We start from the raw sequence: 12,963 nt of genomic DNA on the forward strand, positions 1-12,963 counted from the left end.
GAGGCTGATAGCCCAAGAGCGAGTCCTCTCTTAAGGCCTTGCAGATGGCTGCCTTCTTGCTGTGTACTCATTAGACCTTTCCTCCATTCATGAGCACTTCGCCTTGCAGATGGCTGCCTTCTCGCTGTGTACTCATTAGACCTTTCCTCCATGCATGAGCACTTCTGGTGTCTCTTCCTCTTTTTAAACAGACACTAGTCCTATTGGATAATGGCCTCATTTAACCTCAATTACCTCCTTAAATAGCTCCTACCTCCAAATACAGTCCGATCTGTGGTTAGGGCTTCAATATGAATGGGGGGTGGGGGGCGGGGGGCGGTGAGGTGACACAATGCTGTTTGTAATGATTAGGAAAAGTGCTTTGATGAACTAGTGGTGGAAACAAGGTAGCCTTGTGTCCCAAAGAAGAATTACTGATTCTTCGCTGGATGAGGTTTCAGGAAAAGCTCCATCTGAGAAAGTGACAATCCATTTACTATTGCTACATCACAAATCACCCCAAAACTTAGTAGCTTAAAACAATGGTCATTTTATTCTCATTATTCTGAGGTTTGATTGGGTTCAGCTAGGCAATTCTCACTTGGGGTTTTGTGCAGTTTCAGGCAGATGATGGCTGGGACTGGGATCATCTCAAGGGTTGATTGTTGTTGTCGGCTACAACCTCAGCTGTGGTTTCACCTGAACACCTACAGGTGGTTTCCCTATTTAGCTTTTTCACAGCAGGGTGACTGGGTTAGGGGAGGGAATTCCCCAAGAGGACCAGGCAGAAGCATTAATGCCTTTTGTGACCTAATCTTAGAAGCACATATTGTTGCTTCTGTCATAGTCTCAGGTCCAAATGGTTTTAAGGGGAGGGGACATAGAACACACCTGGATGGGGGGAATGTGAGCATCACATTGTAAAAAGAACATGTGGGATGGGACATCTTGTGGCCATCTTGGAAAACATATTCTGCTACAGTGACTTGCAAGGGCCAGGCCCTGGAGAAGAAATGGAATTTCTCCACAAGAAGATGGGGGAGTAAGCCCACCTAGGCAGAGAGGACCAAATGTGAAAAGGTATTTGGCTCGTTTGTGAGTAGCAAGTTGGCCCTGTATTTAGGGCAAGGGCCTTATGGTAGAGGGATGTCAAGCGATGATGCTGAAAGGAGCCTTTTGTATCATGGTAGGTGATGGGAAAGCCATAAAGGTTTATAAGCAGGTAAATGATGCTAAGTTCTTTGCAGAGACTAACCAGTGGAATGTGAAATTTGAGCTGTGGCTGTAACCTATTTGACTGCTTCACGCTATTTTTGTGGGTAACAGACATCCATTGTTACCAACATTTCTCGTCACCCAGATTTTCAGCCAAAAGATGGGAATGTACAAGCAGTAGGTGGGTGCAGTACTGGTACCAGAATCTCATTTGGCAGGTGCGTATGTGTTGTAGTTTGATCTTTCAGGAGAATACACACACACACAAACACACATATATTCACTCTCTTTCACATACTCAGTCAAAACACACAATTTGATATGACGCATAAAAAGGAAAGTCTTGAGACTGACGCTAGTTAAGAGTCCATAGAGCTTTTTCTTGTTTGGCAGTGGTTTTCAACAGGTGAGATTTGAGAAGAGGTTGGGTGTTGTACAGTAAATAGAGGCATCAAAAATGACAGGACCTTAATACTGGGGATCTTAAAACAACCTTATGCAGGCAGATACAGAGATTGTCATCCAGCTTTCACAGGGAGTAAACTGGGGCTTGGAAATACTGATTTGCCGAAGATCACACAACTGTTGAATGCCCGAGGTGCAGCCTAAACCCATTTCTGGCTCCACATTCGTGCCACGTTGTTGCCACGAAGTGATTAAGAAAAAGGAACAAGTTTGTGGTGGAAGGTAACCATTTTGATTTCAGAGGAGGGGAAATGTACATTCCTGTGGAATTTTAGAGGAAACTGGGCCCTCAGCTGCCGACAGCCAGAGGCTGTAGTTGAGAATCAGGGTTGCAGACCTTGGAGACTCCAGCACTTAGGCTGAGGCCAGAGACTGGACAACATCACCCAGGAAGAGAAAGAAGGGAAGGTAAATGGCAAGGGTGGGATTCGGGGAGGCACTGCCATCTATGTAAGGGGCAGGTGGGAAGGGACCAGGGAAATAAAGGATAGGAGAGGTTTCAAGAAGATGGTCAATGGCGAGCCCACTGCCACATCTTTCTAAAGCATGTGCTCCCTCCCCTGCTTCAGAATTGGGCCCTGGTCCTAAGGTTCATTGGGTGAATGATGAACCCCTCATCGTAGCCTTCATTCTCCCTTACCTGGCTTCACCCTGACCTTGGAAACCTGTCCAGCTCTTCTCCCCTGTTGAAACTCTCCTAACTGGATCAGCATTCCTATTGTGTCCAGACACAAGGTTAATCCCTTTGTCTACATCTTTGCTTGTGTATGCTCCCTGTGGGTTTCAGTATCAGATAAATCTGGATTTGAATTTAGGCTTCTCCAGTCATGGCCTTTGGAATATTAGTTGACCCCCAGCCTCACTTTCCTCAGCTGCAAGCAGTGATGACTACTTCCCTATCTTAGAACATTTTGCGGATTGGTGTGGTCTGTCTGAAAATGCCTGCTTTCTTTCTCTGTCCAGAGCACCATCCAGGGTGTGGCCCAAGGACTGCTATTCCTGCCTCTTGAATTTGTCTTCTCTGCCGTTCTGTATCTTACAGCGATTATGATTAGCTCTCATAATATCTCAGGTAGAGTGTGAAAGCTAGAAAGAACCTTAGGAAACGATTTACAGACAGTAAAGCAGAAGAGAGGTGATAAGGACCACCATCCTTGTCTTTAAGGAATTTACGATCCAGAAGAAACTGTCCCTCATTCCCACCCCACCCCCAAGTCTCTAATAATATGCCTGGCAGCCCTGGCTCCCAGCATCCTCTCTGCTAGCACAGCCACTTGTTCAGGCATTCAGCATCTGTTGCCTCACTTTATCTTCCAGTTGTTTCATCTGTGTCTGTGTTTTCTCAAAACTCACATTGTAATCTTTTATACATTTCTTATTGAGCTGTGAAATTCTGCCTAAGTGTCAAATGAGCATAATTTTGTCTTCTGGTTTTTTTACCTGCCCCCCACCCCGCCCTTTAATTTTCCCCGATAAGAAAGCACCTTAGGTAATGTGCTTGTTTACGTTTTAGTATGCTGTTGAAGTGCAGAGAAAGATTCTTGTTCTGGTTGAAGTATTATAAAATATAACTAGAAAGCACACCTAAAAGTACTTTGTTTACTATCTGGCACATAGTAGTGTTCAATGATTTTTTTGTTTTAAAAAGCTACAAAGTAAATTTTTTCCTCTCTAAGATTTTTTCCTTTAGTATTCATGACATGATTAGGTAGGGGATAGAAAACGTTCCTATGATGGTTACCTTGTTTTAACTCAATTTGTTCATTTGGGTTTTGTCTTGTGCTGCAAAATGTGAACATTGTTCCTTTCAGTTTTGTTTTTCTGTAAGTGCAGCTTCCTCCATTCTCATCTTTAAAGAATCAAACTCTTTAAAGTCTCAGCACAACTAGATATGGAGGTGGTGTTTATTGAAGTCGATTTTGAAGTCGTTATTTCCAAATATGGGTATATCCCTCAGTATCTGAACTTTTGCTGTCCAGACTCAGGACCCAAATGCACTTGGATACATTTTCTAGGTAGGGCTGCTTGGTGGGAATGGGTGTCTCACGCTATCCAAACTCTCACTGTCTGAACATTGGTAGCCTACTAGAGTCTGAGAGCCAGGGATGCCTGTATTCCTGTTAAGATTCTACCCTTCAGACATCTAACGTTGCATCCAGTAGAAATAAAGGACACTTCGTGTGAGGTGGGATTGAGACCAGTTTACAAGGTGTGTTGGTTCATTATTATGTAAGACTGTGAAAGGATTCTGTTTTAAATGTATCATTAAGAACCTTCCACATGCATGTCAATGTGTTTATGTGCTGAAAACTATACTCACTTTTAGATTATGTTTTTCCAGTTGACGAGAGTAATTGTGTTTGACTTTAAAGGAATAAGAACATTTGAGTATTTAAATGCTGTGCAGTAGGCAAAAACCTTTTCAAAAACTTGGGATTCATAGGGGAAGAATTAATAAAAGAATCTTTATGATGAGTATGCAGTCAGTTTTGCGTCGCGAGGAGGGATGTGTTTCTTCCTTGCCCTGTAAACCTTCCTTGAGTGATGTAAATAATATCTAGCCCACATGAGAACCTTTAAAAATTGTTATTAAGTTCTAAAAGTAATGTATGCTTGTAAAAATTAGAAATATATCTGATGAAAAAGAAAATTCCTCTCCCTTAACCACCATCTCATTCCTCATCTTAGAGTTGGCCACCATTAATGATTTGATCAAGAGATTTTTAAAGGAGACTGGAAGGGAAACACTGTAGTTATATATTATACACTAAAATCCAATCCATTGGACCTTCTTTATTGATGAGTTTACCTTCTGGTTTCAAAGCTACTCGGAATTAACCTGGAAGCACAGCCTTGTCACCAGAAGCTGTTTCAGTTGGTCTTCCAGCCCCACTGGCAGGGATGGCAGAGGCAGGAATAAAGGTGCCTGTGGTGGGGCAGGAAGACCTCATTTAGCTACCCAAAGTGTTTGGAACTTCTCGTTTAAGGGATGACTTTTAGCAAAGAAACATTGAAAATGTAAGCCAGAACTTTTCCATGCACACATAGGAGGGACCATGCCAGGCAGCCTTATATGTACTTTATAATTTCTGTAGCACCAACCAAGTGATGTTGCACTGGCTTCTTACCAGCCTTTAAAGTTCATGGATAGGTCTGGTGAACACCTGCCAAGTGATGAGTTGTTACAGGCTACAGGTGCACTTAAGTCTTTAAGGCACCACTCAGCTCTAAGAATTTCAGCTGGGAGTATTTAGACATTTAGGTATTTAGTGTATTTTACCACCATCCTAATATATCTTTAAGGGGAAGATGGATTTTGACCAAAACTTTTATTTTGCTTACTCTGCAGCAAGCAGTGTTCCTAAGCATTTATTAACTTAATCTTCACAACAGCTCTGAGTTAAATACTCATAGTACACCATTTTATAGATGAGGAAACTGAGACAAAGAGAAATTAAAGTGACTTGCCCACGTCACACAGCCAGGGTGAATCCAGACAGTTTGGTTCTGCCACCATTTTCTCAGAAATGCTAAATTTGTGTTATCATGATACTTTATTCTGAAATGCTGAGCACCTGTCTTCTCTCTTTGTAACTAGTCTAAAAGTTTGCCAAACTGTTGCCAAGAGTCCTGTGTTCTGATCCTAAGACATACATCCAGATAAAGTAATCCTCTTTCTGCCATATGCTATTTACTTTCCAATTCAGGTTTCAAATCCACTTCATCTGTTTTTCTGTTTGAATACAGGCCTCTGAAACATTTCCCTGTTGTTAAATGCAAAGTAGTTGCCCCAGTGCTTCTGTTTCTTTCACACTGTCTCTTTCTTCCTTCCTTCCAGAGTCAATGCATGTGTGGATGTAGTGCTGTCAGGGGTGAAGCTCTTGCAGGCGCTTGGCCTGAATCCTGGGAATGGGAAAGATCACACTGAGCTGCGTTCGAGGAATGATCTAGAAGAAGCCTTCATTCACTTCATGGGGAAGGGAGCAGCTGCTGAACGCTTCTTCAGTGATAAGGAAACTTTCCATAACATCGCCCAGATTGCATCAGAGTTCCCAGGAGCCCAGGTCTGTTTGCCAGTGGTAAATTAAGATAGGGTGGGGAAAGACACCTTGTTTGTATGGTTTCTAAAAGCAACCAAGCAACTTTTTTCTCCAGTTTGCCCTAAGAGGGTAATTGTTAGGAATCCAATTCTACAATGTTTTTCTCTTTTTTGAAAACTGTATCTGACCTTCCTTTAACTCTGCTGTTTCTAGTCAGTTCAATTCAGCCAACGTTTATGAAGCGTATTTACTAAAATTTTGGTTCTGGGTTATCCATTAAATTGCTCTTTTTTCGTGTTATTCAAGTTTAAGGTAGGAAAGATATCTACTCCAAACTTGTTTGGGTATTGCTTGGCTGATAACTTGCAGTAATCTCAATATGGCTGAGTCTTTCCTAAGCAAAACAAGGCCAAACCCACAGAGAAAGAGTTCTAGCCTTTGCCTGGGAACGAGGGAGCTGGGTCCTTACCTCTGCTGTGCTGGTCCAGAGCAAGTTTTCTCATCCTCAGCATTATTGACATTTAGGGCTAGAGAATTTTTCCTTGTGGGGGTTGTCCTGCACATTGTAAGATGTTTAGCAGCATCTCTGGCCTCCACCTGGTAGATGACAGTTTCACTCCTCCTCTTCCCCAGTTGTGACAGTTAAAAATGTCTCTTGACATGGTCATATGTTTCCAGGGTCAGGGAGAGGAGGGATGCAAAATCACCCTGGTTGAGAACCACTGGTCTAGTTCGGTGGCTCTCCGACCTGAGTGTGCATCAGAATCACTTGGAAGGATATTGAAACACAGATTCCTGGGCTGCACTTCCAGAGTTCTGATTCAGTGCCTGTGGGGTGGACCTAAGAATTTACCCTTCCAGCTGCTTTCCTAGTTATGTTGATGCTGTTGTTCTGAACACCTTGTTCTGAGAACCATTGTTCTATAGGGTAGAGCCTCTCAGAGATAGAACTTAGAGCTCCCCAAGCCCACCTGGTGATCATAAAGCCCTGGGGCCTGCATGGTCCAGACACTTCCTCAAGGCTCACACACCTGCTGCTACACTTGCCCTCACACCTCTTACCGGCAAGTTTTGGTTGTTTAAGCATCTCTCCACCCCACCACGTCTCACCCCAAAATTTTCTTACCTAAAATCTGCCTTTGGCCCATCACCCCAGTCTGGGTGTTACTTCTGACAGGGGGAGCTCTTAATGCCTTTTTTTTTTTTTTTTTTTTTTTTTTTGCGTTACGCGGGCCTCTCACCGTTGTGGCCTCTCCCGTTGCGGAGCACAGGCTCCGGACACGCAGGCTCAGCGGCCATGGCTCACGGGCCCAGCCGCTCCGCGGCATGTGGGATCTTCCCAGACCGGGGCACGAACCCGTGTCCCCTGCATCGGCAGGCGGACTCTCAACCACTGCGCCACCAGGGAAGCCCTTAATGCCATTTTTGATTGGTACCTTTCATAGACCATTCTTTGTGACCACTTATTTTGATAACTATTAAGATTTTAAAGTTTTTTTTCCCTTTGATGCCACCCATTTGAACATTAGAAACGGGCATGAGCATTACCCAGCTGAGTTTCTAAAGGAAACAGCAAGCTATTAAAACTTCAGTTAAAATCATTTTGACAGCTGAGTTTGGTAGTGAGAGTCTGGTCTTTTTTTTTTTTTCCCCCTTTTAGTCTGCGCAGCGCAGCTTGGGGGATCTCAGTGTTCCCCAACCAAATCCTAACCACTAGACCACCAGGGAACTCCCGAGATTCTTATCTTTTATGAAAGAACCTTGATAGTTCTAAAAAGATGGCAAGTCTACTGCTTAAAAGTCTTTTAAGATTGTGGTATTTAAACCACCAGTTTGCTTTCTATTTTAGTTTCTTCTGCCTTTTGTTTCATAATGCAAACATTTTTTTCTACAGAAATTTTATCTAGCTTTTACATCATCTAAATTATTTCTTAACATTGTAAAACCTAAAATGTGTTATTTATCTTCCACTAGTGTGACACTTCATTTGGTGCCTTGTCAAACTCCCTTAAACTATAAGGCAGATTGACTGGTAAACAGCAGTTAATAATAACTATTATATGAAAACTCTAAAATCCACTTCATGGAATCTTAATGTTTCACCCAAGATTTTTAGTAAATTCTTCTAGCCACCATAGTAAATAAAAAATTAAGGTTAACATGTTAAAAGGCCAAATTTCAGCCTGTAGATCACAAAGTTTTAAATTTATCTATAGTAAGCCATTACTGTCCCACCTGAATCCAGTGATCGGTCAACACAAACCTTGGTTGGGCTGAAAGTGAGGTCTAGCATCCAGAGTTGAGTTACTTATTCTGTGCCTCTGCATGGGACTGGGGACTAGAAAGGTGAGGTGGTAGCATTCCTCCCAGGCAAGGCTGTTGATGAGGTTTCTCAACTTTCATAATAGAGCATCCGCCATATTTCGTACTTGTCAGGTTTCCAAAACACGTGAATCCGTCCTTAGCACAATGGAATACTAGCCTTGAATCACTTGCTCTTCTCCTCTAGGTCCTCAGCTGAGAGATGTGGTGTTTAGGAGACAACATTGTCCTCTATTGGAGTCTGTTACCTTTAGAATTTACTCCCAGGAAAGCTCTTATGTTTCCTGATGCATCAGTGTGTTCTTCCTTTCTTAAAATCTAGCAACAAACATTTACTGAGCACTTATTGTAAGAAGACAGTCCTTGCCCTGGAAGAGCTAAACATGTCCCCGGATGACATTAGCCCAAGTGGACAAGGGCTGTAATGGAGGTTTGTTCTGAGTATAGGGGTGGCGAGTAGCAAGGGATCTGTAATCCTGTCTGGAAGGGGGGTTGTGGAGGTGGAGGTGGCCATGGGAAAAGGGAGACAGAAGGCATTGCAGAAGAGGTGATGCTGCAGCTGATACTTGAAAAGTGATCAGGGACTTACCAATGAATGAGAATGGGGAGGCATCCTAGTCAAAGCAGCATGTGCCAAAGGCACAGAGACAGGGAGGAAGGCAGACTTGGAGAGCTGCAGGCATGGTACAGAAGGGAGGGCAGGAGATGGAAGTAGAAAGGAAAGCAGGGGACAGATAAAGAAAGGCCTGTGTGCCTCACTTAAGAGTTGGATTTTAAAACTGATTCGGAAAAATACATGCACCCCAATGTTTATAGCAGCATTATTTACAATGGCCAAGATAAGGAAGCAACCTTAGTGTCCATCAGTAGATGAACAGATGAAGATGTAGTGTGTGTGTGAGTGTGAGAGAGAGAGCGAGATGGAATATTACTCAGCCATAAAAAAGAATGCAATTTTGCCATTTGCAGAAACATGAATGGACTTGGAGGGTATTATGCTAAATGAAATAAAGGCAGACAGAGAAAGACAAATACTGTATGATATCACTTATATGTGGAATCAAAAAATAAAACAAACTAGTGAATATAACAAAAAAGAAACAGACTCACAGATAAAGATAACAAACTAGTGGTTACCAGTGGGGAGAGGGAAATGGGGAAGGGGCAATAAAGGGGTAAGGGATTAATAGGTACAAACTATTAGGTATAAAATAAGCTGCAAGGATATATTGTACAGCATGGGGAATATAGAAAATATTTTATAATGACTATAAATGGGGTATAACTTCCAAAAATTGTGAACCACTCTATTGTACACTTGTAATTTAAATAATATTATATATCAACTATGCTTTGATAAAAAAAAATTGAGTTAGATTTTAGTTCACTGTAGTATTTATTGATTGATTTTTAGGAGGAGACTGTCATAGTCATATACTCATTTTAGAAAGGTTACAGTGCTGAAGATAAGGTCTGTCCATGCTTGTCATATTTCCTTTTGTTTCCTTATCTGTTCCGGTTGCCTGGAAGCTCAAGGCCAAATTTGATCTACAGTTAAGGCAATTATACTAATTTCCAAGGGTAGCAATTTGTTTTTTCCACCTTTCCTTATAATTCATTGTCTGTTAACCTATGGGGTTAATGTTTTTATTAACCTCATCTGTATGTACTTATAAAGTCACTGCAAATTTTTTTTGGAAAAAAATGGACTGTAAATTAATTCAATAAATCAAAACATTATTAAGCTTGGGTAACATAGTTATGCTAAAATACTGTCTAATAACCTTGAACTGTCTTATAGCACTATGTAGGAGGAAATGCAGCTTTAATTGGACAGAAATTTGCAGCCAACTCAGATTTAAAGGTAAGTCAAATTCCCAGATTAAAACCTATGTCCTTCACTAGTGTTTAAGTAATTTTAGAAGTAAGAATGAGTATCTGTCTGTTCCTTGATTCAACTTGTGCCAGACCCTGGGGCTCTTGTTAGGAATATAGTAGTGGAAGGAGAGGAGTGGTAGCTAATGCTTTCTGAGTGCTTACTGTGTGCCTGACGATGTTTCTAGTGTTTGATATGGATTACCTCATTTAATCCCTGCAACAGCCTGTAAGGCTAGTTGGTACTCGTGCTGGTACTGCTATTCTCTTGCTTTCCACATGAAGCTTGAGGCATAGGGAAGTTCATAGCTAATAAGAAATAGAACAGGGACTTCCCTGATGGCACAGTGGTTAAGAATCCGCCTGCCAGTGCAGGGGACATGGGTTCAATCCCTGGTCCGGGAAGATCCCACATGCCACGGAGCAGTTAAACCCATGCGCCACAACTACTGAGCCCACGCACCACAACTAGTGAAGCCCACACTCCTAGAGCCTGTGCTCTGCAACAAGAGAAGCCAACACGATGAGAAACCCGCGCACCGCAACAAAGAGTAGCTCCCGCTTGCCACAACTAGAGAAAGCCCGTGTGCAGCAACAAAGACCCAACGCAGCCAAAAATAAATAAATTAATTAATTTTTTAAAAAAGAAAGAGGGCTTCCCTGGTGGCGCAGTGGTTGAGAGTCCACCTGCCGAGGCAGGGGACACAGGTTCGTGCCCCGGTCCGGGAGGATCCCACATGCCGCGGAGTGGCTGGGCCCGTGAGCCATGGCCACTGGGCCTGCGCGTCTGGAGCCTGTGCTCCGCAACGGGAGAGGCCACAACAGTGAGAGGCCCACGTACCGCAAAAAAAAAAGGAAAGAAAGAAAAGAAATAGAACAGTTCTAACCTAGGACCCCAGAGTCCATGTTCTTGAGTACCTTATGTAATGGTTAAGAGTATGTGGGCTCTGGAGTCAGTGCCTGAGGCTGGGAATTGTACAGTGATGAGAGAAGACTTAACTGGCTGTTCTGTGAGCCTGGATCCAGAGTGTTGAAAAATGAACACCAGTAGATAAGGACATGTCTTCAAGTCTTAAGCCATTTGGTTTAAGTAGAATTAAAAATTACTGCTATGTTCAAAATAACATCTGAGTAAGAAGCTCTTTTGCTACAAGTGGAATAGATCTGAGGGGGAAAGACAGCAAGGAGGTTATTGCTGCTGTCTTGCTATAAAATGCTCGCGGTTTGGATAGGGTAGCCAGAAGAGGAGAAGCCTATCTAAAGCCTACTAAAATGGAATCACTTGGTGCTAGGCCATACATGGGGCCAAAGAAGATAGGTTTAACAAAGATGATTCTAGAGTAAGTGAACTTGAGAAGTGCAGAATAGATGTGGCTACTGACGACAGAGAAAGGAAACCATAAACAGTTCTCAGAAGCCCAGAGATGGACCCAAAAATTCAGATAAATGTTCAACAGTTTGAGGGGAAAAAATTCACATGGAGCCACACTGTACACCGAGGGATGGATGTGCTTAGATGTGGAGAGCATATTAAAGTGTGAACATTCACATTTAATAAGAGTTAAAGTTTTCATAAAATATTAGGGTGTGGGAAATTTTTTTTTAAAATAGTCATTATCTTTATAGATAGTAATTAACTCCCAAACAGAGAATATTAGAAATTACAGGGCTGACCTTCAGAAGTATTACCAGCTAATGGATGGAAGAGAAGGAAAGATCAGTCATAAACTAATTAGAGAGAACCCAGGCCCTTCCCATCAGAATCCTGGGCATTTGTATGGGTCCATAAAAGGCCACTCTCTTGACCCTGAGAAGTAATTCTGGCCCTGGAAGTCCTGGGTTAGATTGACCTTTCAATATTGCCCTCGTCTGGGACCAGTATTTGCTGTTGGTCTCTGGAGAAGCTGGGCCTGAGACCAGTCTGACTGGAAAGCATTCTGATTTTTAAAAAAAGAAAAAAAAAAGTCTGGCCTTGGTAAAAGATTGAGGAAAGAAAAGGGATATCTGTTACTCAGTCCTCACAACAATCTGATGAAGTTAAGGTATTATCACCGTTTTAAAGACAGGAGATCCAGAGAGGTTAAGTAATGTAAGAGATTAAGTAATGTGCATAGGGTCACCTAGCTAGTAAATGAAGGAGCCAGGATTCAAACACTAGGCTCTGCCACGACCTCACCACCTTATACTGCTCTCTCAGAGAGATTCAGTTTAACTTGCTGAAATGCTTCTCGACATGGACCAAGTGATCATCTGAGAACGACCACAGATTAAGGATTAGGTATTTTCCAAAGGCAATAATAATCGTTAACACTTTCATAGTTCTTACTGTATGCCAGGCACTGTCTTAAGTGCTTTACATTATATTAACTCATTTGATCCTCACAGTGCCCCATAAGGGAAGTCTATTATTATCCCCATTTTGTAGACAGAAAAAATGAGGCATGGAGAAGTTAAAACTGTTGAAGGTCACATACCTCGGAAGGAGTAGAGCTGGGATTTTAACCCAAGTAGTCTAGCTCCAGCATCCATGCTGTTTACAACCAAGCTATGTTGTCTCAGAAATAGACCCTGGTGAATATAGTAAAGGTAAAGTCAGTGGAATGGTGAAGTAGGAGCCAGATTGCAGAAGAGAGCAGTCTTTACAGAATATATTTTGGAATTTAGCCAAGAATTATAAGTAGATGTTGGATCTTGTCAAATGCTGCTTCTGCATCTATTGAGACAATTGTGTGGTTTTTGTTTTTTAACTTTGGTATATGGTTATTACATTGATTTTCAAATGTTAAACTAGCCATGTATCCCCAGAATAAACCTCACTTGCTTCTGATGTATTACCCTTTTTATATATCGTTGGATTCAATTTACTAAAAGTTTGTTTAAAATTTTTATATCAATTTCCCTGAGGGATATTGGTCTGTATTTTTCTTTTCTTATATATCTGCCTGGTTTTAGTATCAGAGTAATACTGGCCTTATAGAATGAATCGGGAAGTATTTCAATTTTTTTAAAAAAGTGTGTGTAGAATTGGTATCACATCCTCCTTACATGTTTGTAGAGTTCACCAGTG

The 12,963-nt window shown here is 41.9% G+C and overlaps 1 protein-coding gene across 5 annotated transcripts in view; it reads left to right on the forward strand.

The window, feature by feature from the left end:
* The window catches only part of ADPGK (ADP dependent glucokinase), a 183,625-nt gene that overhangs the window by 157,256 nt on the left and 13,406 nt on the right, over nucleotides 1-12,963 (forward strand). For 3 of the 5 annotated variants that reach the window (XM_060097056.1, XM_060097057.1, XM_060097058.1), the window contains exons 2-3: nucleotides 5,498-5,723; nucleotides 9,823-9,885. In XM_060097056.1, the coding sequence (XP_059953039.1) occupies nucleotides 5,498-5,723; nucleotides 9,823-9,885 (289 nt within the window). Of the gene's footprint in view, nucleotides 1-5,497; nucleotides 5,724-9,820; nucleotides 9,886-12,963 lie in introns of all 5 variants that reach the window. The other 2 variants (XM_060097060.1, XM_060097059.1) reach the window with 1 other exon arrangement.

The sequence above is a fragment of the Mesoplodon densirostris genome, chromosome 4 (genome assembly GCF_025265405.1).
Source record: "Mesoplodon densirostris isolate mMesDen1 chromosome 4, mMesDen1 primary haplotype, whole genome shotgun sequence".
Taxonomy (NCBI): Eukaryota; Metazoa; Chordata; class Mammalia; order Artiodactyla; family Ziphiidae; genus Mesoplodon; species Mesoplodon densirostris.